This window comes from Uloborus diversus, chromosome 5 (genome assembly GCF_026930045.1).
Source record: "Uloborus diversus isolate 005 chromosome 5, Udiv.v.3.1, whole genome shotgun sequence".
NCBI classification, from domain to species: Eukaryota; Metazoa; Arthropoda; class Arachnida; order Araneae; family Uloboridae; genus Uloborus; species Uloborus diversus.
In genome coordinates, this window is record NC_072735.1 from 177,293,111 (window position 1) to 177,319,331 (window position 26,221).

Here is a 26,221-nt window from a genome sequence, read left to right on the forward strand (position 1 = left end):
CGCTTATAGCGGTAGCGTCAAAAATGTCTTGAAAATATGTTTTTCTTGTATAATATTGGTTTAAAATATTTTATAACTATTTTGTGTTGACTACGCCTATCTGCAGATACTAAACTTTACTTTCCCAAAGCAGAATACTAGTTGTAAGTTATTTTCGACTTGAAGCTTTTAAAAAATAATAACTTGATTTGATCGTAAAATTTCCTATCTTTGGTCTTACTTTTCGATCGTATTATCAGAGGTAAAAACTGGTTGCTATAATGGGATTGTTTCCTTCACTCAAAAGTACTACTTTTAGCCATTGAAATTGATAGAATAAGCAATAATAATAATAATATGGAACGAGAAAAAACTTTCATTTTCCCGACGCTTAATTTTTAGTTATTTTTTTTTAATGTCTGATTTTGAAAAAAAGGCGTGATCTTTATGACGTCACAAATGATGTCCTTTGGCGCATCCGTCTGCTGCGTTTCCACGTTATGCTAATTAAGAAGCGAATTAAATATTGCGTTCTACGCTTGCTATCAACCCTATCGTTGCCGGTACATGTGAGTACAGAAGCGAATTAAATATTGTGCTCTGTGAATGGCATCAGTGAATGGCATTTCATCATTTGTGATGTCATCGGCAGAAGCGTAAACAATGAAAGCGCAACGATTAAAGTAACTTTTTAAAAATATTAAACTTAGTCAAATTATTTAAAAAATGGTCAGATACTATGTTTTTAAGCATGCTATTTCAGAAAAAAATACTTTTTAAAATTTTGGAAACGACCCCTTCAATACTCTCAATACCCGCTAAATTATTTATTTTCACTGTCTATTTGTCGAGCGAAAAGTTTTTTCTCTTAATTTCCTGGAAATTTTCTCAAGGGAATTTCTCTGTGTTTGCAATTTCTCTGTGTTTGCTTGAGTCCATGGGCGCCCATATGCAAAATTGTAAGGGAGGGGGGGGGGGGGCTCAGATATTTTAACCATGGTTTAGCAGGATATTTTCCCCATGGAGGCAGATTTCAGGACAGCTTAGAGTCATTAAAATTTGACATTTTTAATTACTTATTCATTAATGGCTGAAGAAGAAATATTTTTATATTTTTGGGGAAAAAAGTACTAAAAGCAAGGAAGTTCTCATTTCTAAGGGGGGGCTCGAGCCCCCCCCCCTTGCCCCCCTATATGGGCACCCTTGCTTTGGAGATAGAAGCTCAGTTTTTTCGACCAAAGGTTGAGATAGATCTGGAGTAAAAAATGTCCATCTTTCCAATGGTGTCAAAAGGAAATCTGTGGGACTATTCCTTCATCTTTTATTGATAGATGTTATGAAGAAAGTAGTACCTAAATTTCAGCTAAGCCTAAAAGAATTCGAAGTAAAAACGCTGATAACTCCCGCCGTAATTTAGTTAAAGCGTTGAAACAAATTGCGTAAACGAGAAAAATTCTACTCTTTCCAACGATATGTAATGTTACTATGTACAAGTAATTTTTCACCCCCATCATCGGGAATTTATGAGAAAATTGGGCCTAGATCGGAATAAAAAAAGAACTATTCATCGCATTTTTTTCGAAGTGGTCTGCAAACCTTTTCAGGACTTAAAGGAACAAACTGTGAAAAATTCACCAAAATCGGCCGGGTAGGTCTCGAATTTTGCGGGTTCAAACACACAGACGTTTTTTAGGGACTTCATTTTACACTACGTAGAGATACTATACAGGGTGCCCATCCTAAAAGTGGACCAATAGTTAATTCCTAAACCAGAGATAAGCGTATAGTTCCATTTTGAAAAAATCTTTAAATTGCGCGAGTGACTCGAAATTTATGGGCTTTGATAGGTTGAAGCTTGAAATCACTATACTGAATTTTTCTTTTGCCCAGGCACTTTCGTGCGGCTGGTGTGGATGCGGGAGAGCAAGCTGCTGAAGAGCAAGAAGACCCAGACGTGCCGGGGCGCCGGGGACAACCCCAAGTACAACGAGTCCTTCCACTTCCGGATGGCCAGTGGTCAAGCCCACCTACACTCCGTCACCCTCCAAGTCGCCATGCCGCAGCAGCACAAGCAGAAGGGTGAGGAGCTCTTCCAGTTTTACTGACCCGAATACAGGCCCGACGAGCGGCCATGTCAGCCTTGTCGGAAACTAGGGAACGGGCATTGGGGGAGGGGGGGGGGGGGCGGCGACACTGACGCAAAAAAAAAAAAAAGAAAGACGAAAGAATGAAAAAAAAAATAATTTGAATTTTGACATTTTGAATTCAAATTATGTTTTTCGCAATCAAGAGTTTTTTTGCGTGCGTATAGGCGTGTGTGTGGGTATGTGTGTGAGTGTGTACGTGTAGGTGTGTGTTTGTGTCTGTGTGCAGGCATGAGTGTGTGGGTATGTGTGTTTGTGTATATGTGTGTGTATATGTGTGTGCGTGGGAGTATGTGTGTGTGGTGTGTGTGTTTGTGTATATGTGTGTGCGTGGGAGTATGTGTGTGTGAGTGTATATTCATGCGTGTGTGTATGTATGCGTGTAGGATATGGACGCAACCTGGAGACGGTTTTCGCTAGAGGAGCAACATCGTGAGGTGCGACACCCGGTCGACGGGTGGTGCTGGCAGAGGGAGGCGGGGAGGAAATAAAATGATAGGATGCCAAAAACAGTCAAATGAGAACAATAAGCAATTGTGATTGCTCAAAAGAAGGGGGGGGGGGGCTCCGAATATGAGAAAACGTAAATATTAAGTAAAATTTACTCTTTTGGTATTTTATGTTGTGGCACAGAGAAAAAAGTTCTTTCTTTTCTAGTAAGCAGTTTTGATCCCCCCCCCCCAACTCCTTTCCTTCTTTTCCCTTTTTCTTCCTTTTCCCCCTTTTTTCTCCCCCCCCTTCTTTTTCATATTTTTTTCTTCTTTGTCTGGTGGACGGGTGAATGGGTGATTGGGACTTGTAAGTGTGTGGGGGTGGGGGGCCATAAAAAAAAGACAACTTGAAGACATGGGACTTTTAGTGGTAGAAAAAAGAAAGAAAAAACAAGGGTACAAAATTTTGTTTGGGCTAGTTTTGAAAATATTAAAGGAGATAAATTTGAAATAGATGCAATTACTTAACTGACGTTTTTCTTAATAATTTTAATAAGTTTTGTACTGAATAACTTTTCCAGAAGAAACACTTAGACATAGAAGTTTTTCAATGGAAATAAACCATTGAAAAGCTTCGAACGTTCGTTTTTCGAGCAATCACGATTGCTTATTGCTCTCACTTGACTGTTTTTGGCATCCTATCATTTTATTTTCCCACCGCCACCCTCCGCACCATCACCGTCGACCGGCTCCTCACGATGCTGCTTCTCTAGCGAAAGCCGTCTCCAGGTTGCATCCATGTCCTACACACACGCGCATACATACACAACTACACACACACGCACACGCACACATACACACACGCATACATACAGATACCTACACATACACACATACACCTACACACACATTCATACCTGCACACAGACACAAACACTTATGCCCACATACATACCCCCCCCCACACACATTCATACACACAACTACCCACACACTTATGCCAGCACACAGACACAAACACACATGCCTACACACACATACCTCCCTACACACAAACACACATACCCCCCCCCACACACACACAAACACACACGCCTTCATACACACACTCGTGATTGTGAAAAACATAATTTGAATGCAAGATGTCAAAATTCAAATTTTTTTTTTTTTTTTTTTTGTTATGGAGCTTCTGGTTATCTCTATTTTTCACTGTCACACAGTTGGTCAAAGAGGAGCAGTATATAATATCTACTTTTTTTGGAGACGCCTGTGTATGGAGAGGACAACATTTGCTGATTTTAGATCAAGCAGAAACATTTTGGAGATTACCGGTACACATGGTAGGGGTGAACCTCTGCTCTGTCTTGGGGTAAGAGAGAGTACTAGTAGTAGTCCTGGTAGGTGCTGTTATACAGCATGAATTAAAAAAACTTTTCAATGAAAGCCTACCAAGGACCTTTTTTTTTTAAACGCGTTTTTCTCAAAACTTGAAAATGTCCACTTACATTCCTTTGCTTCTCACTGCCTCATAAATAGTAGTAAAATAAAATATTTAATAAACTTATTTGTCGACTTGTTTTGAAAATCATAAAATACACTCTGTCCCTTAGCGAGAACTGGGGCAGCATCTCTCTCATCACCGAATAATGGGAGTCTTTTATGTGCTATTCTCACGTGATAGCAACTCAAAACCTCATTATTTCATGTTGCCCAATTATACGATGATACCCTCCTATCATCTACATAAAAAAGTAGGCTCGTTTAATTCTAGACGGAACTTCTAGTTATTCGTTTCAAATTCGATGTTTCAATTTTAATATGTTTTCTATCATTTTATGAGTAAAAGTTGTTTTAACATTTTTACAACACCTAGATAACTAATCCATTCGTTTTTAGCCTACTTTCACAGTAAAAGTCAGAAAAAGAAGAAAAAAGCATGAAAGAAGGCTTAATGCATCTTAAAAATATCGCGAAAAACGAAAAAAAGTCAAAAATAAATAAAATAATTAAATAAATATCGAAAAATTAAAAATTGGAAAGTAGGGTATTGAGATGGGGGAAAATGTCTGTCGGTCTGTCTGTCTGTCTGTCCCCCCCCCCTAATAACTTTTGAATGAATAGTCCGATTCGAACAAACTTCTTTTTGTTCGAAAGATCTCGGCGAGGACACCTCATTCCCATATTTCACTTTTTGATTTGAACTATTTTTTGTTTAATTTTGAACAGTTCAAAAAAACTTAACATTAGCTCCTATGGGGAAATTCAAGGCAATTCCAAACTGCGAGGCGAATTTGCTTCAAACAAACTTTGTAGGAAAAAGCTTTTGATGAAAAACTTGTATGTATATAAAATATCTTTTTGATTGGAACAATTTTCCGTTCAATTTTGAACGGTCCAAATCCCTTAACATTAGCGCCTACGGGGAAACTGAAAGGCAATGTAGATTCCGTACTTGAAGGCGGATTTATTTCAAACAAATTTTGTTGGAAACAGCTCTTGACACCAAACTCCAGACTCCGACTCCGAGAATTTAGAGACACCTGACTCCGAATCTGACTCCTGTGCCCGATAATTAATCGGACTCCGACTCCCCGACTTCGACTCTGACTTCATAGCTTTGGCAAAAATTTATACACGGAGAACAAATGACTGATTCCGATTCTTGGATATTTGTCTCCGACTCCTTTATCCCAAAATGAGATTGACTCCGACTCCGTCTCCGTAGCTATGGTTTTAACTGTGAAATAATTAATGCTGAAATGATTTGTTTTAATTTTCACGCTAAAGTTTTAATTTAGGTATTCAGTTTTCGGCGAATAAACTCGAAGTCATTTGTGTTTCTACATAAAGCTATGCGCAGACGATTTCTTTTTTTTTTTTTTTTGACAATGAAAAGTATTTCTTTAAGTTGACATTTTATTGTTTTTATTTATTTTCGTAAAAGCATTAATTCATTTAAAAATTATTTTTAGCAACAGGGGAAAAAGAAAAGATTTTTTTTTTTTGATATGATGTATTTGTTTTAATGAGCTTATTAATTTTAACTATTATTTTTTCGTTTTGAAAGCTGTTAAAGAATTTTTTAATGGAAAAAAGTGTATTAGCTGCTTTGTTTTAATTTTTTTAGATGGGTGAGGAATATTTTATTCCTAGAAATTAGCTTAAAATATCTAAAAAATATGTTGCGATTTTAGCTATTTTTAAGAATATTGATCAGGTACTAGAAAGTAGTATGGGTATACGGGAAAGTAGGCTCGTATAGTTTTAGACGGAACTTCTTGTTGCCTTTTATTGTTGTACATATTTTGCATATAATTATTTTAAAGCCAATTTGGCCAATAGAACAAGCAAGTAAAAAAATAATAAACAAATAAAAGTTGAATTACTTTACGTTTTAAAGTTGCAGACGATTTTCGCAATAAAACATTTATTCTTTCATTGCTTTAATAACTTGAATGTGATGCAGTAAATCGATGAATAAATCGCTTTCGCCACACAATTCATGTGGATTTATGAATCTCGTCCATTTTGCCTCGTCTCACAAGAAAGGAATTAAATTGTTCTGCAGAAATTACAACAAAAGGATCCTTCAACTGCGCCATCTGGAAACTCATTACTGGAAGGATTTAATGAAGCTCCTGACAACAATTCTCGCAGAGAATAATTCTTTGTCCTCTTGCAAAATGTTTACAAATGAACGCGAGCCATCTTTGTCCATAGATATGAATGAGTAAAATGTGAATTTTTTTATGTATATAAGCGCGGCTTAGTCATTTAAATGTTTATCGAAAAAGAAATGAAAAGATAACATGTAATATCTATTGCTTTAGGTAACTATAATTGCTTAGATGGTATCGTTTTTATTGACGCTTTCATATTAGAGACAAAAGTAATTCGCAATTCCGGTAAACTATAGGGGGCGCTGCATCCACTGTCTAATGGCGGATGAAAAAGGTAAAATAAACGAATGCCGTAAGTTATAACTTGCTTTGACGCTTAGTAAATGACAGTAATTTAACATCGCGTTTGTGGGAAGCTTTCTTTTCTATTCTTCTGAAATTACATTACACCATTAACTGCCTGAAGCCTGTAATTATAATAATAAAGAAAACACGTATAATAATAATAATAATAAAGAAAACACGTATAATAATAATAATAATAAAGAAAACACGTGGAATGGAATGTTTTACCTTTTTCTGTTGCATTGTTAATCACCGCAAGGTAGCGTATTCGAGCTCTGGAGTTGCGAATCATGTTTCCATCAAGTTTGGAGAGTATATTGGCGATAAAACACTTGAGACAGCAGCGATACAACGAACTACAAAATGAATAAAGTGAGCAAAATTAATAAGATTACGGCAATCATCACCTAATTTGTCAAAGCCATTTCTATCGTAAAATCTCAGTTTTGTGAATCTATTTTTTTTTTTTTTTAATTTTATTCTGCAAACAGACAATCAGAGAATTAAAACAACTGTGATTGGTTGATTACTTGAAATTAGAGACGTACCGAGTACTCGGTAACTACTCGGTACTCGGCCTACTCGGCCAATTCACCGAGTACTCGGTACTCGGCCAAGTTCTGATCAGATACTCGGCCAATACCGAGTAGTTGCAAAAAATTGAATATTGTCCAAGACAGATACTAAAATTTATAAAAAAAAGAGCAAGCATTATATTCTGCAATCATTTACAATTAAAATTTATAAGTCAAATTTAAATTTTGAGAATAATGAAGTTTGTAATGCTTCAATGGAATAAATCTTTATTTTAATGTCCCCAAAGTTAATAAAACTTATTTATTAAAAATTACGCAAAAAATGTAAGTATAGAAAATATGGAATTTTTATATTAAAAATGGATTTTTGCTACAAACAAAAATTAGTTATAAAAAATGTAAAAATACCTTTGCTTAAAAAATAAAACAACCTTAAAAGTACAGTGCAGGAACTCTGCAGACACGTGTTTTGGCATTACAAGGAATTCCTTTTTCAATGCACAAAATGGGGTCTCGTAGATTTAAAGGCATCCGACAAAAGTCGTATTTTTTTGTTGAATGTCTTTACATTCTTTAGTTCGCATGTTATGCACTGAAAAAGACGTTCCTTGTAATGGGGGGGGGGGGGCAGAAACACGTGTCTGGAGTGTTCCTGCACATTTGTTTTATCTGCTTTTAAAAATTATTTATGTTTGGCAGATTAGAACTATAATTGATTGGTATACAGTGAAACCCCTCCTAACGGACACCCCTCTTATGCGGACAATTTTTAATTCCCCAGTTCCAATGCAAATAACATTATTAAACCCCTGTCCTGCGGACACCTCTGTATTGCAGAAAAAAAAATTGTCCTGTTAGTGTCCGCATTAGAGGGATTTTACTGTAATTTGTTTTAATTCCAACTTGATTAATCATACCTTTTATTTATTTATTTTTTATTTAAAAAATTATTTTTTTTTTGTAAAATTTTTGACACAAACAAAATTGTATATATATAATGCGTAATTAAATTTAAGCAGGAATTTAGTTTTAAAAACTATTATATGGACAAGGAGGTTTATACTACTATTCCAATAAGTTCAAAATTCATCACATTGTGTCTGTGGTTCTTCTTAAAACATAATTGGTACTTGGAACTCGGCCGAGTAGTGAAAGGCCGAGTACTCGGTAACTCGGTACTCAGCCGAGTAATAAAAGGCCGAGTACTCGGTACTCGGCTACTCGGCCAAAGTGCTACTCGGTACGTCTCTACTTGAAATGAGAAAAAAAGTACTAGTAACTCCGTAGCACTCTAGTCACACGCACTACTACAAAGTTTTCAGATTGCGGGAGGACAAAGGAATCCTTAAGGGGCACAAGAAATTTAAAAAAAAAATTATATTAATTTGAATTTTTGGCATCTTGAATTCAAATTATGTTTTTCGCAATCACGAGCGTGTGTGTGTATGAATGCGCGTGTGTGTTTGTGTAGGCGCATGTATGTGAGTGCGTGTATATGTGTGTATGTATGCATTTATGTGCGTGTTGTGTATGCAGTGCTGTGTGTGTACGCGCGCATATGTGTAGGCGTTCGTGCGTGTGTATGGTGTGTATGTAGGCATATGTGTTTGTGTCTGTGTGCAGGCATGAGTGTGTGTATGTGTATGTGTGTAGGATATGGACGCAAACCTGGAGACGTTGCTCGCTAGAGGAGCAGCATCGTGAGGCCGGTCGACGCGACGGTGGTGCTGGCAGAGGGTGCTGGTGGGAAAATTAAATCAGCGTAACATCAAAAACAGTCAAGTGAGAACAATAAGCAATCATGATTGCTCAAAAAAACTTATTGACAAAGACTTATTGACGTTGCAAATACACTGCTGGCCTCTGGAGAGGGAGCTTTACAGATTTTGATGTAGGGGGGGGGGGGGCAAAATTTGTTGATCCGGACCTGAGCATGTGTTTTGTTTTTTCTACTCGCTAGTTTTGACTGATTGGTGTTAAATTTGTCGAAGTCACTAAGTCCTTCAGGCTTTCATCACAAACCAGTTCTTTGGAGGGTGCTGAGTAAGGGACTGCTAGGATAAAAATCATCGAAATATTGATAGTTGATGTGGCTCCCATCTATCCTGCGTTCTCGTTTTTAAACTTAAAATACAATCCTTGTGATGCTGTTTTTTAACCGAAGCTGCACAGTTTGCATTATTAAATCGGGAATATTCTTTTCGTGCTTGGTTTTCCGAGTGGTATGAGGAACAACAGTAACAACATAATACAAATAGTTTTGCTAGCAGTGGAAAAATCTTTCGCTTTCATGCAATTGTATTTATATGCTCTACTACAAAAGCTTTATTCTTTCTTTTCAGAGCGCATTCTGGGTCGCGTAGTGCTGGGCCCTTACATGTTTTCCAGAGGATCTGGCCTGGAACACTGGGAAGAAGCAATGGCTGCCGGTCACAAACAAATCCGGAAATGGCACAAACTGGTGTGAGACAGACTTAATGCAAGATGTTTAAGTTCTCATCCGAGTACTATTTGCAAATTACAGTGATAACCACTTATAGTAGCATAGGGAAAGGAGTGCTCCCCGCGACCGGACCCCTTACTTGAAGTTCAATGTCTGATTACTATAATGAAAACTAAAGTTATTCTCTTCTGTTTAGTTTTGTTTCATCGTCTAAAAAATTCTGTTTTTGAATCACAATAAATGCTCACCCGACATTTAGGTCTCCTCATTCCCTACAGCGAGATAAAAGTGTCTTTTCCGAAACTTTAAAATTATTTTTTTCTGAAAGAGCATTCTTAAAAACATAGGATTTGAACATTTTCAAAATAATTTGACAAAGTTTACTATTTTTAAAACATTATTTTTTATCAGTGCGCAGACTCAATTTCATTTTTTACGCCTCGGCGCATAGCACAAATTATGAACTGCTATTCACTGTTGCCATCTGCGCAGAGTACAATGTTTAATGCACTTCTTTATTCTATTGTACTGGCAACGATGCGGTTGATAGCAAGCGTAGAGCACAATATTTAATTCGCTTCTGAATTATCATATCGTGAAAGACGGTAGACAGCAAGCGTAAATATTCAGTGCGTCATTGGAATGCGCGCCTAAGTTCATCAATTTGTGTTGTCATAAAGACCATGCCTTGTTTGAAAAATCGGACATTTTAAAAAAATTATTAAGAAATAACTGTTGGAAAAATTAAAGTATTTTCTGGGTCCATGTTTTTTTTTTTTTTTTTTTCATTCTATCAACTTTAGTGACTAAAAGTAGCATTTTTGACTGGAGGAAACAACCCCATTCATTATTGGTCGCTCATTTTGGCTTAATTGCAGAAGTTTGGGTTGCACAAACCATTTCGCACCAAAAAAGGTGGTAAACAGCATCCCAACATCATTGAAAGTTTGGCAAATCCACATTGACATGTTTGATTCTCACATCGAATTTTGATTTCTTCAATTTAAGTCTATCTGTTATTTATTATTTTTCCAAGTACTTTTGGTTGTAATTACTTTCTTGTTTTTTTTTTTCGTGAGTTTGAGTTCATTAACTTTTATGTAGCACGCATGCTTCTTCTTTTCGTTTGTACCATTAGAAATAACAGATTTTTTTTTCCTTTGAAGAAAAGCTTTCTTCTTTGAGTGGCGTTCTTTGGTGTTCTTTGAGTTAGGGATGAAAAAAATTACCTTGAAATACAGCTTATCGTTCACGACAACAGCTCGTTTTACAATAAATAAATAACGGATGATGACTGTCGTGGAAACCGGTTTATAGTAATTTTAAAACTATTATTATTTAAAATTGGTTTTTTATTCTTCTTTTGACAGTTAGTTAGAAAATCAAATAACAGAGGAACAAAAAAACACATCAGTGTATCAGTCTGTTTTCAGAACAAGATATTTTTCTGTTTCTGTCACTCTTAATTTGCAAACTAACTTTTTAAAATAATAAAAAAACTACTTAGGACTGATAGTTGTAAAATTACTATAGACCGGTTTCCATGGCAATCATTACCCTTCATACATTGTAGAACTTTTCTTGTAATCGAGAAGCAGTATTCAATCTTATCTCAAAGAACACCATCGACATAAAAATAAACCAAAAATAAAATCGTCTATCTTTAAAGGAAATAGTGTTCTTTCTAATGGTCCTAACAAAAAAAAAAAAAAAAAAGTGGAAGGTGACGCATTTGGGCTACAATGCTTTGAAAATAGGCTATTTTTCACTCGAACGATTTTGATAGCCACTTTGGATGACAATGCCTTATTAAAATTAGACATTTAAGCTCTGCAACTGTAACCCATTAAAAACAGGCATTTTGACGATAGAATCAAGAAGTATGAGCCTTTAAATTATGTTTGTTCAGATTTATGACAACCTAAATCCAGGAAAAAAATTCACCACCGAGCTTTTTCACAATGTAATAAGCTCAAACTCACGAAAATACTTGAATGTATGCACAGCCGAGTGTACTTGAAGCTCCAGAAATTTCAAGCTTTCAGCGTGATAAAAGTTTCAGCAACCTTTGCCTAAATATGGCAATTTGTCGCAAAAAGCTGATCCGCCGTTTAAAAACTCTTTAGGGGCCGTGGTAGCCCGATTGGTAGAGTGTCGGATTCGGGGCTAGAGGGTCCTGAGTTCGAACCTCGATGGTCGAAGATCCACCGTCGTCATTAAAGGGGACTAGGCGACGTTAAATATGCTCGTGGTCTCAATGTCCTCCAAGTGAAACGATACTTCTGGGGGTGCTAGCACCAGGTAGCTATTAACTCCTGGACTAGTTCTAAATTCTCATTAACTGTTCGATCCGGTGATGGTGCTGCCATCTATCGGTATAAAAAAATAATGGAGGCAAGGCACTTAATATGCAGTCCTCGACATAAATACAGTTGAAGTCAGTTGTGACTCAGAATCGGAAAAGCTCTTTATTCGGAGACCCTGTATCTCCGGATTTGATTCTTGGAAGTTATAAATTTGATTTCATCCCATTCGGATGAAGTCACTTGACATGAAATGACTTTTTGACTCAAAAGTATTTTGAAGAACGTAGATTTTAACCAACGCAACTTTCCTGTAAACACTGAAAAATTGCATAGGGGGACGAAGATATTTTTCTTTGAGATCCGATATAACTTGAAGGTCACAAACAAATTCTGTAAGCGGTTATCACTGTAAGTAAAGTGATAAAAAAAATAATGTATTCTGTAACATGGAGTTGTTTATACGTAAAATGTAGAATATTGCATAAAGCCAATAAATCTGAAATTAAAATCTGAAATTGAAAAAATTATTTAACTTTTTTTACAGAGCAGCTTGAAGCCGCTTGTTTAAATATATCATTACATAATTATAATATACTATTGTATGTGTTAATTGGACTGTTTTTGCTCATTGTGTGTGTGTGTGTGTTTCCTTTAAATAACAGAAAAATAAAAATGTACCGATATTTATAGACTTATTATTATCATTATTATTTTAAATCTTCTCCTTTGTTATCCTTTTATGGAATAGGTGTAAACTCTAATACAACTTTTAAACTTTATTTGCCTTGAGCTTATTTTAAATGTCGCGTAAGGCTAGTTTACTACTGCTGAACGCTGCGGTCTACATTTACGTAATTCGAATTTCTTTTCTTTAAGTTTATTAATTCCCTTTTTAGCCTAATCTCCCAGTAAAAGTCAGAGAAAGAAGAAAAACGCATGAAAGAAGACTTGTTAATGCGTGTTTAAAATATCGCGAGAAACGAAAATAAATGTAAAAAAAAAATTAATAAATAAAAATAATAATAATAATAAAATAATTAAATAAATATCAAAATATTAAAAATTGGAAAGTAGGGCAGTGAAAGGGGGAAAATGCCCGTCGGTCTGTCTGTCCCCCCCCCCCCCCAATAACTTTTGAATGAGCAGTCCGCTTTGAACACATTTTTTTATTCGAAGGATCTCGCGAGGATACCTTATTCCCATACTTCATTTTTTGATCTGAACATATTTTTGTTCAATTTATGAACAGTTCAAAAAAAAAAACTTTACATTAATGCCTGCGGGAAAATTTAAGGCAAATTTAAATCCCGAACTTAGAGACGAATTTGCTTCAAAAAACTTCGTAGGAAAAAGGTTTTTTTGATGAAGAACATGGATAGAAAATATCTTTTTGATTTGAAGAATCTTCCGTTCAAATTTGAACAGATCAAATCCAAATCCTTTAACATTAGCGCCTACGGGGAAACTAAAAGTCAATATAGATCACGAACTTAAAGGCGAATTTACTTCAAACAAATATTGTTGGAAATAGCTCTTGATGACCTTCAAACAAATTTTGTTGGAAACAGCTCTTGATGACCAACTCGCAACTCCGAATCCTAGAGTTTTACAGAAGTCGACTCCGAATCCGTCGACGGTACCCGAAAATTAGTCGGACTCCCAACTCCATGACTCTGACTTCGTAGCTTTGGCAACAATTTAGACAAGGAGAGGAAATGAATGACTCCGACTCTCGAAAATTTAAAGCCTTCGACTCCAACTCCGACTCCTTTATGCCAAGATAAGTCCGACTCCGCAATTCTACTGAGTATCGAGTATCAAAAATAATTATCGATGATATCTTCTCCACAAAAAACCTTAAAACTGAACGCGAAAGTTGTTTTATCTCCTAAGAAAGAAGACGTAAACTTGCAACAGAAAATTTACAAATACAATCAGAAGCTACAATGAGGGAATGAGTGTTAGCTTAAAATAGTGTTACAAATTCTGTAAGTAGTAATAATTTTCATGATTAATTTGTTGTAATCTGGCTAAATTTGGCGTTTGTTTCATTAATTTTTATCTAAAATTATCGTAGTAACTTAACCTGCAAGTAGTTTTTTATAATAACATACAACCCTCCTACATTCGAATGACGTATATGGTCCCCTGATAAGATTTGTGAATGGAATAAAAATATATAGTCCAGTCATTTAAGTTTAAATTAGGTAAGAATCTCGGAATTCGAGATACCCAGCTGTAAGTCTGTAAATACTTGTATATTGACACTCTAAAAGTTGTCTCAAAGCCTACATATGGTAGGGTGTACGCAACTATTAAATTTCAAGGTCAAAGTTCACAAAATCTTTTTTTTTTTGCGCTTTTTTTTTTTGTAAATATCTCATTTTCTATGGGTTTTTTGTTATTTGTATTTATTATCAATATTATAGAATACAAAATTCTCTACAAATTTTGTTAAAAAGAATTTTTTTTTTTCGGTGAAACGTTTTCGAGATAGAGGGCGGAGAACGCGCGGTCACAGACTCACTTCAGGTGAACCGGTGCCTCCGGTCGGAAACGCGCCATATATAGTTGATGAACTATCGATAAATCAATGGTTGTAAATATTTGTCAATTTCCATTAACTATTATATTATATTTTATCATTTTCTTCATGCATTAAATCTATATCTATTCAATAATACTGACAACCGTTTCCTAAAATTATAAAATAATTAAAGGAAAAACTTAAATCATAATATAATTATATTCCCATTTACACTAATGACATTTCAAATAGGAAATAATTAAGTGCATCTTCTTTAAAACCTGCAAATTTTATAAAATTGTATTGTATTGTTATATGTTCCACCAACAAGTGCAGCTGCTCATCAACATTTCAAACGTGTAAATTATCAAGTTTAAACTTGGTTAGAGCATGATTTGGAACCCCAGCTATGGGGTTGGGCAATGCGAAACGATTTTCTGGAGTCTATCATGACAATTTACCACTTGCTCTAGAACATTCGCTAAATACAATTTTCTGCAACTGCAAGAGTGGTTGTGGTTCGCGATGCGGATGCAGGAAAGCGGGCTTGCAATTCTCTTCAGCTTGTGGCCAATGTAATGGGCAAGCTTGTCTCAATGCTCTACCATATCAGAGCGACATTAACGAAGATGGAACCTTTGATCCCGGAATCATGGAAGAACTTGAGACAAATGTCGTTGAAGACGATAATGAAGACCAGTTTGAAATTTACCAGCAGCCGGAAGACGACGATGAAGAGGAAGAAGATGATTAAAATTATGAATTGTAGTTTTTGTACCCTTTATTCCATTTTTTTACTTTTAGAAAAAACAAATGTATTGAATGATATTTTTTAATAAAAATATTAATTCATAATTTATTTGTTTGTTTTTTTCATCATGTAAGAAGTTATTAATATTAATTAGGTTAAAATTCAAATATAATTCCTATATTTTCATTAACAATTCTGCAATTACATGGGCAGGTAAGTGTTGTTAAGTAAATTAATACTGAATAAAAAGTGGATAGGTTAGGAAAAAAATGATAAAATATTATATAATAGTTAATAAAAATTGACAAAAATTTATAATCATTGATTTATCGATAGTTTATCAACTGTATATGGCGCGTTTTCGACCAGAGGCACCGGTTGACCTGAAGTGATCCTGTGACCGCGCGCTCTCCGCCCTCTATCTCGAAAACGGTTCACCGTATAAAAAGTTTTTTTAAAACAAAATTTGTAGAGAATTTGGTATTCTACAATATTGATAATAAATACAAATAGCAAAAAACCCATAGCAAATGAAATATTTAAAAAAAAAAAAAACGATTTTTGTGACCTTTGACCTTGAAATTTAATAGTTGTGTTTAGGGTGTCAATATGCAAGTATTTACAGACTTACAGCTGGGTATCTCGAATTCCGAGGTGAACTTACTATAATGACTGGACTAATAGTGTTTGAGACTGAAGACATTCAGAAAGAAATAGAATTTTGTCGAACTTCCCAAAGCGGCATAAAACGCCGTGTATCCTGTGAATGGGGGAGAGAGTTAGTTTGCTTTCTAACTGTTTCGTCTCGTTTTTCACTGCTGTCTGTGACTGTATTAACGCTTACGCTGTGATTTTCGAATTAATGTTCTTTTCACGTATTTTGGATTTAAATGCGTGATGTGATGTACTGAGTAATGCACAGTGTTTAACGATATCCGATTAATTTCTGGATGTTTGCAATTGTTACCTGCTCTATTGTTAATATTTGTAAATATTGTGTTTTTATCAAGATGGAAATCGTCATTTCGAATAAAGTTTGAAGTTGTATCGACCGCGTAACAATAGCGTTCAGCCCTAGGAATTAGATCGAATAGACTTCACAGATCGTTAACAACAGTCTAACAGTGACATCATCAGGAAGATGATCCTTCTAGATCATTTAATTATAGATGTTCTTCTGGAACCTTCTCTCTACACTGAACCACCAACAAAAGTCAAGACTCACTTAAATCTACTTCAGCATTCCTCAAAGCAGGAACAGGCTCAATTTCTATTACAGAACGACTCGGACATAATCAGTTGACTCTCCAAAGATAACTAAGTAATTATGATTACAGATGATAATTTGGTGCAGGTATTCTTCTCTCCCCCCCCCCCCCCTACTGAAACTAAAACTGAACAGAAAATTCCTATTCGTCATCTCACTTCGAATTTTAGTAGCGAAAACATCGTAATTAAAGAATCCTTCAGTATCCTAACTATTCAACGAAGAACGAAGGGACTGGTCATCTTCACGGACCCAAGATCTGCTCTTGGAGGCCATTAATGAATGGAAATACAAACCTAATACAAGTCATAAACATCCTTCTTAGTCAAATAAACAAATCATGTTGCCCCGAATCCCTCGCCTCCACAAGCGCGCTGCGAAATGGGAAGATTGGGTGCCGAACACTTTGAGCGCCGAGAACTTAGGGCGCCGAGCATTTTGAGCGCCGGGAACATAGAGCGCCGAGCACTTTGGGCACCGGGAACATTGGGCCCAATATGCTCGGCACCCAATATGCCCTGCGCCCAAAGTTCCCGGGGTCCAATGTTCCCGGTGCCCAAAATGCTCGGCGCCCAATGTTCCCGGCGCCCAATCTTCCTAGACCGAGCGCGCTGACATAATTGCCGAAGAAGTTCGTGATCTGGATCAGTCTCCAAAAATTGGAGGAAGCCAACGCAGCAGCGAAGAGTAGAATCCTCACCCACGCAGCACACTCGTCTATAAAACGACTATTTCTCGTCGAAACTCATCTAAAACTCATCTATACTCTTCTACATCTAAAGATGATATCTATTCAACGACTAATAAACGTTATTTCTAGATGTTCTATTAAGCGTCTATAATTGGACGGACGTCTATTAGTTATCCTTTACAGACGTAAATTAGATAATCCACTTGGGTCGTCTACTAAGCGTCGAATAGAAGTGTCCAGTAGAATCAACACAAACAGTGATGGGTGAGAGCGTATTGTGGTGGTGCTAATTGCTGCAAAAAGTGAATTAAAAATAGTTCAAAGAATAACGGTTAAAGGGCTTTAGAACTTTATTTTAAAAAAAATTAATGACAATGATGATATTTATAATTAATTGACATGTTTGGCAACACTTTTGTTGCTATGGTATTAGTGTTGAAGCACGTGCTTCAACGTACGTTGAGCAGCACCGCTTATTACTTCTGATATTTTAGCGTCTGTTTTATAGCGCCTTGATTTCGGTAAGCTTATTCATCTTGTTGATTTCTGTTTCAAAATGATGTATGGAAATAAGACTATTGGATAAAAAGATAAGCTTGCTCACATGAAAAATTGAAAATAAGGTTTTAAGTTTAGTAATTGCAATAAGTACTAAAAAATTGAACTGGCAGATTAGACAAAAATGTATGAATGTTAAAAGGTTAAGGAAAATGTAATGTGTCGTATAAACATTACAATTAAGAGTCCAGAATTTAAAAAAAAAAAAGGTGTGCTGAGTTAATAATCGCACCTAAAAGACGTTTTTTAGATTATCTATAACTGTGTTTGGTAACGTTACCTAGCGCTATGGATATCGTCCATTATTGATCTAATTCCACCATTTTTACTTTCTTCTATATCTAATATATAGAAGAAAGTATTGGATTCGTGCAAATTTTCGAATTTCGAATGATTCGAACGTTTTGAGGTGTGCTGAGACCATTTCGACTATTTTTGGAAAATGTCTGTCTGTGTGTGTGTGTGTGTGTGTGTGTGTGTGTGTGTGTGTGTGTGTGTGTGTGTGTGTGTGTGTGTGTATGTGTGTCACGTCTGTGTGTGACCAGTTTTTTGTGGCCGCTCTACAGCAAAAACTACCGCATGAAATTGAACGAAATTTGGTATACATATGTGCCCGTATGTGAACTTGTGCCCATTGGTTTTTGGCGTGAATTCCTCCAAGGGGGGTGGAGCAATGGGACGTTTTTTGAGTTACGCGTGCTTGCTATTCCACAGGAAGTAACCGGCAGAATCAAACAAAATTTGGTCCATATGTTGCCCCTAACAGGAGCAGGTGCTGATTCAATTTTGGTGTCAATAGCTCAAACGGGGGTTGAGTTATAGAACGTTTTTTGTCGTCAATTGTGACTGCTGTATCTCAAGAAATAACGAACGGAATCAAACAAAATTTTTTTGACAAGTAGCCCTTAGTGGGTATAAGAGCTGATTTTATTTTGGTGTCAACAGCTAACTAGTATGTTGTGGCCATCACGAAACTTTCTTCTATATTTTTCTTTTTTTTTCTGATCCCTCCCCATGCTTGACGAGGAAGCAATATTTTCAACAAAAACAAAATTACACATGCAAAAACTTGACTACCATCCCAATGTCTGAATTATTTTAAAAGCAAAGCAAAAGAGCGAAAATTGAAAGTTATTTTAAAAGCCTTGCTTGAATTAATTACAAATATTTTATGTGTTAACAAACATAAGATGGCAACAGTTAAAAATTTTAAATCATTGAGATAATATTTCCGATCATTTCCATACAATTAAAATCACGAGAAATACGCAGACGACAATCTATTACGATTTATCTTTCTTATTGTTGCATTAATAAAGCTATTTTTATTCAAAAAAAAAAAAAAAAAAATCAACACCTCTTGGAGCGATTGGCGTCAAAATTGAACCAATGCCTGTTTACGTATGGATTCACATATATTCCAAATTTCAACCAGAACGCAGCATTACTTCTTGAGATAGGGCACTCACAGTGGAAAAAAAGAACGGGCGATTGCGCTACCCCCTTTTTAGCTGTTGACACCAAAATAAAATCAGCTCTTATACCCACTAAGGACTACTTGCCGATAAATTTTTCTTTCATTCTGTTCATTATTTCTTGAGATACAGCAGTCACAATCGACGACAAAAAACGTTCCATAGCTCAACTCCCGTTTGAGTTATTGACACCAAAATTGAATCAGCACCTGTTCCTGTTAATGACAACATATGGACCAAATTTTGTCTGATTCCGCCAGTTACTTCCTGAGGAATAGCAAGCACGCGTAACTCAAAAAACGTCCCATTGCTCCACCCCCCTTGGAGGAATTCGCGCCAAAAACCAATGGGCACAAGTTCACATAAGGGCACATATGTGTACCAAATTTCGTTCGATTTCATGCGGTAGTTTTTGCTGTAGAGCGGCCACAAAAAACTGGTCACACACAGACGTGACACACACACATACACACATACATACACACACACATACATACACACACACAGACAGACAGACATTTTCCAAAAATAGTCGAAATGGACTCAGCACACCTCAAAACGTTCGAATCCGTCAAAATTCGAAATTCGAAAATTTGCACGAATCCAATACTTTTTTCTATGTATTAGATATAGAAGAAAGTAAAAAGGGGGGTAGCGCAATCGCCCGTTCTTTTTTTCCATTGTGAGTGCCCTATCTCAAGAAGTAATGCTACGTTCTGGTTGAAATTTGGAATATATGTGAATCCATACGTAAACAGGCTTTGGTTCAATTTCGACTCCAATCGCTCTAAGAGGTGTTGATTTATTTATTTTTTTTTTTTTTTTTTGAATAAAAATAGTTTTATTAATGCAACAATAAGAAAGATAAATCGTAATAGATTGTCGTCTGCGTATTTCTCGTGATTTTAATTGAATGGAAATGATCGGAAATATTATCTCAATGATTTAAAATTTTTAACTGTTGCCATCTTATGTTTGTTAATAAATAAAATATTTGTAATTAATTCAAGTAAGGCTTTTAAAGTAACTTTCAATTTTCGCTCTTTGTTTTGTTTTTACAATAATTCAGACATTGGGATGGTCGTCAAGTTTTTGCATGTGTCATTTTGTTTTTGTTAGGAATATTGCTTCCTCGTCAAGCATGGGGAGGGATCAGAAAAAGGTAAAATATAGAAGAAAGTTTCGTGATGGCCACAACATACTAGTTCATCCATTGTAGTCGTCTTTTCGACTTGTATAAGAGGACTTTCGACTGTTCTGAGGGGACATTTCGACGAGTTAGGGACTGTTTTTAGATCAGTTGTAGACGAGTGTTTCGACCAGATTCGGCCATTTTTCAACGTCTATTCCACCAGTTTATGTTGTGTGGGTATATGAATAATAGCCGATGATCGAGTAACCCTCGTGTTTCAACAATGAAACTCGCACCACGGCATGATCATTTGATAATGTGTTTTGGTAATGTTTAACATGCAGGAAAAGGCTTTATTGTGACAAGGTTGAACTGGATCCGGTAACTTAACCGTTTTACTGGTAAGACTGCGTCATTTCAGGGGAATGAAGAAACGAAAAAGGGGTCAACAATGAACGCTGTCCATTGGAGTTAGGGTTACAATTTCAACTATCACCAAACAGGCAATTGCTTTGTTCAAATATAAGAAGAGTAGAAGAAATTTTCACCCTTCGTACTTTGACGGGTGACTTTCTAGTTTTAAATAAACATTTTGCAAAACCTGTCATCCCAGATGTCTCCAAGAGCTCTAGAAATCTATCGCGCGACATTCATTTGACTGCCAAGCCATTTTGGCTTCTCCTTTTAAACATAGAGCACCTGTATAGGAACTTTTCTACAATAGACCTAGTGCTCCAGAACTGATTTGAAGAACCGATTCCTACTCTGATTCTGATTTTCAACGCTGTTGGTTCTATATCTAGCTTCCATATAGACACGACAACAACAACATTAAGAGTAATTTAGCTAAAAATGAAATTGCCAAAAAGACGAGGATTTGAACGAAATTAACAAGAGTGAACGAAAGCAATGACAGAAAATTTGATCGCCAGCCCGTTCTTAACCCCAAAAGCATCGCGGAATATTTTTTGCAGCGGATTTTTCAACTTTCGATTCTGTGCATATAAAATTCGTGAAATTTTCAGTTTAAGAAATTTTCAGCTCACGAAATCACCGATATTTTTATTTTCTCGAAAGTTACAGTTCGCAAAAATAAGTTCCTTTGCTGTTTTTAGAAAAGAAATTATATATATATATATATATATATGCAGAAAAATGCGGTTTTTGAAAAAAAAATTGCTCACAATTTTTAATAATAAACTGTAAAATGTCATTTTGAATAGATAATGCAAAAAAATCGTATCCGTATATTGCATAAAAATGCATAATAATTTCATAGACGTGTTGATGCATATTAAAAGAAAAATGTGTTTTTCATCACTTCGCTGTTCCTACGCAAGCGATACTGCTGCCATCTCTTAGCTCATTTTTCTTTTAATTGAGAAAATTAAAACCAATTATTCCTGGATCATAAGCATTATTTTTCTTATTATTTTTTTTTAACTAAAAAACTTTGCATTGCTTTAGTTACACGAGGCAAGCGTAATTTTTTTCTTATAATTTAAATTTATTTAACTTTAAAATTAGCATTACAGCAATGACTAAATTCTTACTTGCAGTTATTAAGTTTGAACTGAGTACTACTAAAAAGTAAAAAAAAAAGTCTTCACTACGAATAATCTTAACTTAAATATTTTTAATGAGAAAGTGAGTTTGTTTGTACATTTTTTTGTTTGTTTATTTCTTTTTCTTTTCTTTCCTTTTTTTTTTTTTTTTGCAATTCTTTCACGTCTTACTTAATCGATCATCGAAAAATTTTGCATGCACAATTAATGCACATTGTCAGGGGTGTTTTTTTTTGGGGGGGGGGGGGTGTAGGGGATGTAAAAAAGAAAAAAGCTCTGATTTATTAGAGCAGCCGAAAAATGGGATGGAAAAAATTACAGAAATGGTGTGTATTTGGTATTATGAACATAGGCTACCTTTTCATTGTTGCAAAGGTGCATCCAAAAAAAAAGAAAAAGAAAGAAAGAAAGTGTTCCAGGATTTTTATTCTAAATTTACACAGAAACCATTGATTTGCGAGTAATCCGAGAGAAAAAAAAATCATATTCAATTGATTTTTGCGGCATTTTAAGACCTCAAAAAGCTTTACAATATGTTCTTTGCCCATAGGTTTTATGGGATAACTATAGAACATCCCCTAATTCTTCCTTTTAAGTTGATTTCATACATTAAAACGAGGCTTATCTTTATTTTTGAAGTATCGTCTGCGATTTTGGATTACGTAATTGAAATTAAATGTAAAGTTAAATTTCTAATTCGCGCGTGGCAGATATTTTCGTGAAGGAAAGTTATACAAAACTAAGAATGAATATATATGACAATTTGTGGAAAAAGGAGAGAAAATTTTAAATTTATAAGCTCGTTTTCTAGTCGGTGAAAAATCAATTTTATTTGAATTCAATTCAACATTGTAACGTTGCTCTGAAAACTAATTTTACATTTCCCTCCTCTCTCTAAACTAAAATATTTTTTAGAAATTGATGTAGCGATTATCTTTGAACGTGAAATCACACGTCATGTTGCAATGGCGTCATTTCCAAAATTTTAAAAGTATTTTTCTCTGAAAGAGCATGCTTAAAAACCTAGGATCTGACCATTTTTTAAATTATTTGTTTAACTTTAGTATTTTTAAAAAATTACTTAAATCGGTGCGCTTTTATTGTTTATGCTTCTGTCCAAAGACATCACAAATCATGGAATGTCATTCAGTGTTGCCATTCACAGAGCAAAATATTTAATTCGTGTGTTTACTCACGCGTGTTGGCAACGATATGGTTGATAGCAAGCGTAGAGCGCAATTTTAACTCGCTTCTTGATTATCATAACGTGGAAACGTGGTGGAAAAATGAAAGTATTTCCTGGCCCCACGTTTTTTTTTTTTTTTTTTTTTTTTGCTTAATTCTATTAATTTCAGTGACAAAAATAAAGTACTACTTTTAACTGAGGAAAACTACTCCATTGTTGAGGAATACGCTTACTTTTAAACAAAATTGGTCTCATCATATTTGTAATTGTAAATAGTGCTTTGAAAATTTCTGTCATTTTTAAGGTACTATTGATTCCTCACGTCTAATTCCCCCGCCTAATAAGACTCGGTGGCGCAACGGTAGCGCGTCTGACTCCAGCAGTTTAAAATTGGTGTAATCAGAAGGTTGCGTGTTCAAATCACGTCCGGATCAAAATTTTTAATTATTCTATAATAGTGTTCGATAGCTGTTTTTTTATATTTTGTACTGGATTGTGTGCTTTTGGTTGAATAAAAACTTTACGAAGTCTCAAAACTAGAATGACTCTTTTTGAAAATATTCTTCAGTGCGTGTTCAAATCCCTTTCGGGTCGGCAGTATTTTGATTTTTACTTTCTTCTATATCTAATACATCGAAGAAAGTATTGGATTCGTGCAAATTTTCGAATTTCGAATTTTGACGGATTCGAACGTTTTGAGGTGTGCTGAGTCCATTTCGACCATTTTTGGAAAATGTCTGTCTGTCTGTGTGTGTGTGTGTGTGTGTGTATGTGTGTCACGTCTGTATGTGACCAGTTTTTTGTGGCCGCTCTACAACAAAAACTACCGCATGAAATCGAACGAAATTTAGAACACATATGTGCCCCCATGCGAACTTGTGCCCATTGGTTTTTGGCGCGAATTCCTCCAAGGGGGGTGGAGCAATGGGACGTTTTTCGAGTTACGCGTGCTTGCTATTCCTCAGGAAGTAACTGGCGGAATCAAACAAAATTTGGTCCATATGTTGGTATTAACAGGAACAGGTGCTGATTCAATTTTGGTGTCAATAACTCAAACGGGGGTTGAGCTATAGAACGTTTTTTGTCGTCGATTGTGACTGCTGTATCTCAAGAAATAATGAACAGAATGAAAGAAAAATTTATCGGCAAGTAGCCCTTAGTGGGTATAAGAACTGATTTTATTTTGGTGTCAACAGCTAAAAAGGGGGGTAGCGCAATCACCCGTTCTTTTTTTCCATTTTGAGTGCCCTATCTCAAGAAGTAATGCTACGTTCTGGTTGAAATTTGGAATAGATGTGAATCCATACGCAAACAGGCTTTGGTTCAACTTTGACGCCAATCGCTCCAAGATGTGTTGATTTTTTTTTTTTTTTTTTGCGAATAAAAATAGCTTTATTAATGCAACAATAAGAAAGATAAATCGTAATAGATTATCGTCTGCGTATTTCTCGTGATTTTAATTGTATGGAAATGATAGGAAATATTATCTCAATGATTTAAAATTTTTAACTGTTGCCATCTTATGTTTGTTAACAAATAAAATATTTGTAATTAATTCAAGCAAGGCTTTTAAAATAACTTTCAATTTTCGCTCTTTGCTTTGCTTTTGCAATAATTCAGACATTGGGATGGTCGTCAAGTTTTTGCATGTGTAATTTTGTTGTTGTTGGGAATATTGCTTCCTCGTCAAGCATGGGGAGGGATCAGAAAAAAAAAAGAAAAATATAGAAGAAAGTTTCGTGATGGCCACAACATACTAGTTTTAATGTAATTTACTATCCTTACTAATATTATGAATGCGAAAGTGAGTTTGTTTGAAAATTTGTTTGTTTGTTATCATTGGTGCAAAAAAGAACGCAGGCTAACTTTTGTCAAAAAAAAAAAAAAAAAAAGAAAGAAAAAAACGAGATTCTGTTTCTAATTTAATAAAAAATCATTAATTTGCGAGTAACTCCTCGAAAAAAAAAGTCATTTTTGTTTGATTTTTGCGGAATTTTAAAGCCCTTAAAAAGCGGCACGATTTCAACTTTACCCGCAGTTTGAGGCGACGATATTTTCGTGAAGAAAGGTAACAAAAATCAAGCATGAATTTGAAAAAAAAAAAAAAAACTTCCTTAGTAAAATATCGTATGTTTCGCAATCATCGTTTAATGTGGAAAAATGAGTGAAAACTTTTTTTACTTAAGAATACGGATTTAGTTCGTTTTTTTTTTTTTTTTTTCTTTTTTAATTTTAAACATCGACTGCATTTTCTGCCATTTTTAATAGCTCTTGTGGAACACAATACATTGGCAAATTCTAGCACAAAATTCTGTTAAATTGATTTACGTTAGTTTTAGAATTACTTTTAATCTATGTATGATTCTTGAAATTTTCAGAACACAATTCAGTAACACGTGCGAATTCATGTAACCAACAATCATTACTCTAACGACCATGTCAACGTGGATATCCAATGAGGTCTAAATTTAGATTTCGAGTCCAGAAAATCGCTCTTTTCTGCACATTAAAGGGAAATTTAGCATTTTTTTTTTCTTTTTCTTTTGCCTGATTGCTGCCCTTGACGCAACTTCTATTTTTGAGGAATAGAGGAATACCCAGTAACCCCCCGGCAATGCAGCTAGTCTTCATATCGGTCTTCTTCATATTCAGTCGACGTTCGTTATAAAGACCATTGTCGTTCAAACAATATCGGTCGCTATAACGAGAGGTCACTATAATGTTTATGTAGAAGAAACAGAAAAATTGTTTAGCCATATTTTAGACATACTGGAGTAACTTTTACCAGTTATGCTTCATTTTAAAAGATAACTAAGAAAATAATAAATGATAACACTTAAAACTGCTTTTGAATATTTAATATTTGAATGCTATCTTTACATTTGGGCATATAAATGAGCGAAATGTAGACTAAAAATTATTGACGGAAATTTGTTACATTTTAAATAATAGACCACGGTTTGCTTCGCCTTGTTTGAGATTGTTTTCAAAAATATAGTTAATTTTTTTTTTTTTTTTTTTTTTTTTTTTTTTTTTTAAGATAGTATGCAGTGTTCCGTTTTTGGACTTTTTCAAAAAAAAGTTTCATACCGTGCATATTCGTTTCTGTGTAATGGGGTTGTTTCCTTCAGTCAAAAGTAGTAATTTTTGTCACTGAAATTGATAGAATAAGCAAAAAAAAAAAAAAAAAAATAACATGGACCCAGAAAACACTTTTATTTTCTCAGCAGTTATTTTTTAATTATTTTTTTAAAAATGTTCGATT

At 35.1% G+C, this 26,221-nt stretch overlaps 1 protein-coding gene and 1 non-coding gene across 2 annotated transcripts in view; both read left to right on the plus strand.

Annotated features, from left to right (window-relative positions):
- LOC129223292 (synaptotagmin-15-like) overlaps positions 1-9,522 on the plus strand; it is a 54,057-nt gene extending 44,535 nt beyond the window's left edge. The window contains exons 8-9 of the mRNA XM_054857857.1: positions 1,870-2,058; positions 9,398-9,522. Coding sequence (XP_054713832.1) covers positions 1,870-2,058; positions 9,398-9,522 — 314 coding nt within the window. The remainder of the gene's footprint in view (positions 1-1,869; positions 2,059-9,397) is intronic.
- Positions 9,523-23,300: 13,778 nt separating this feature from the next.
- Trnaw-cca (transfer RNA tryptophan (anticodon CCA)) lies at positions 23,301-23,390 on the plus strand. The gene is given in 2 exon segments: positions 23,301-23,336; positions 23,355-23,390. It is a non-coding gene; the product is annotated as a tRNA-Trp (tRNA).
- Positions 23,391-26,221: the final 2,831 nt, after the last annotated feature.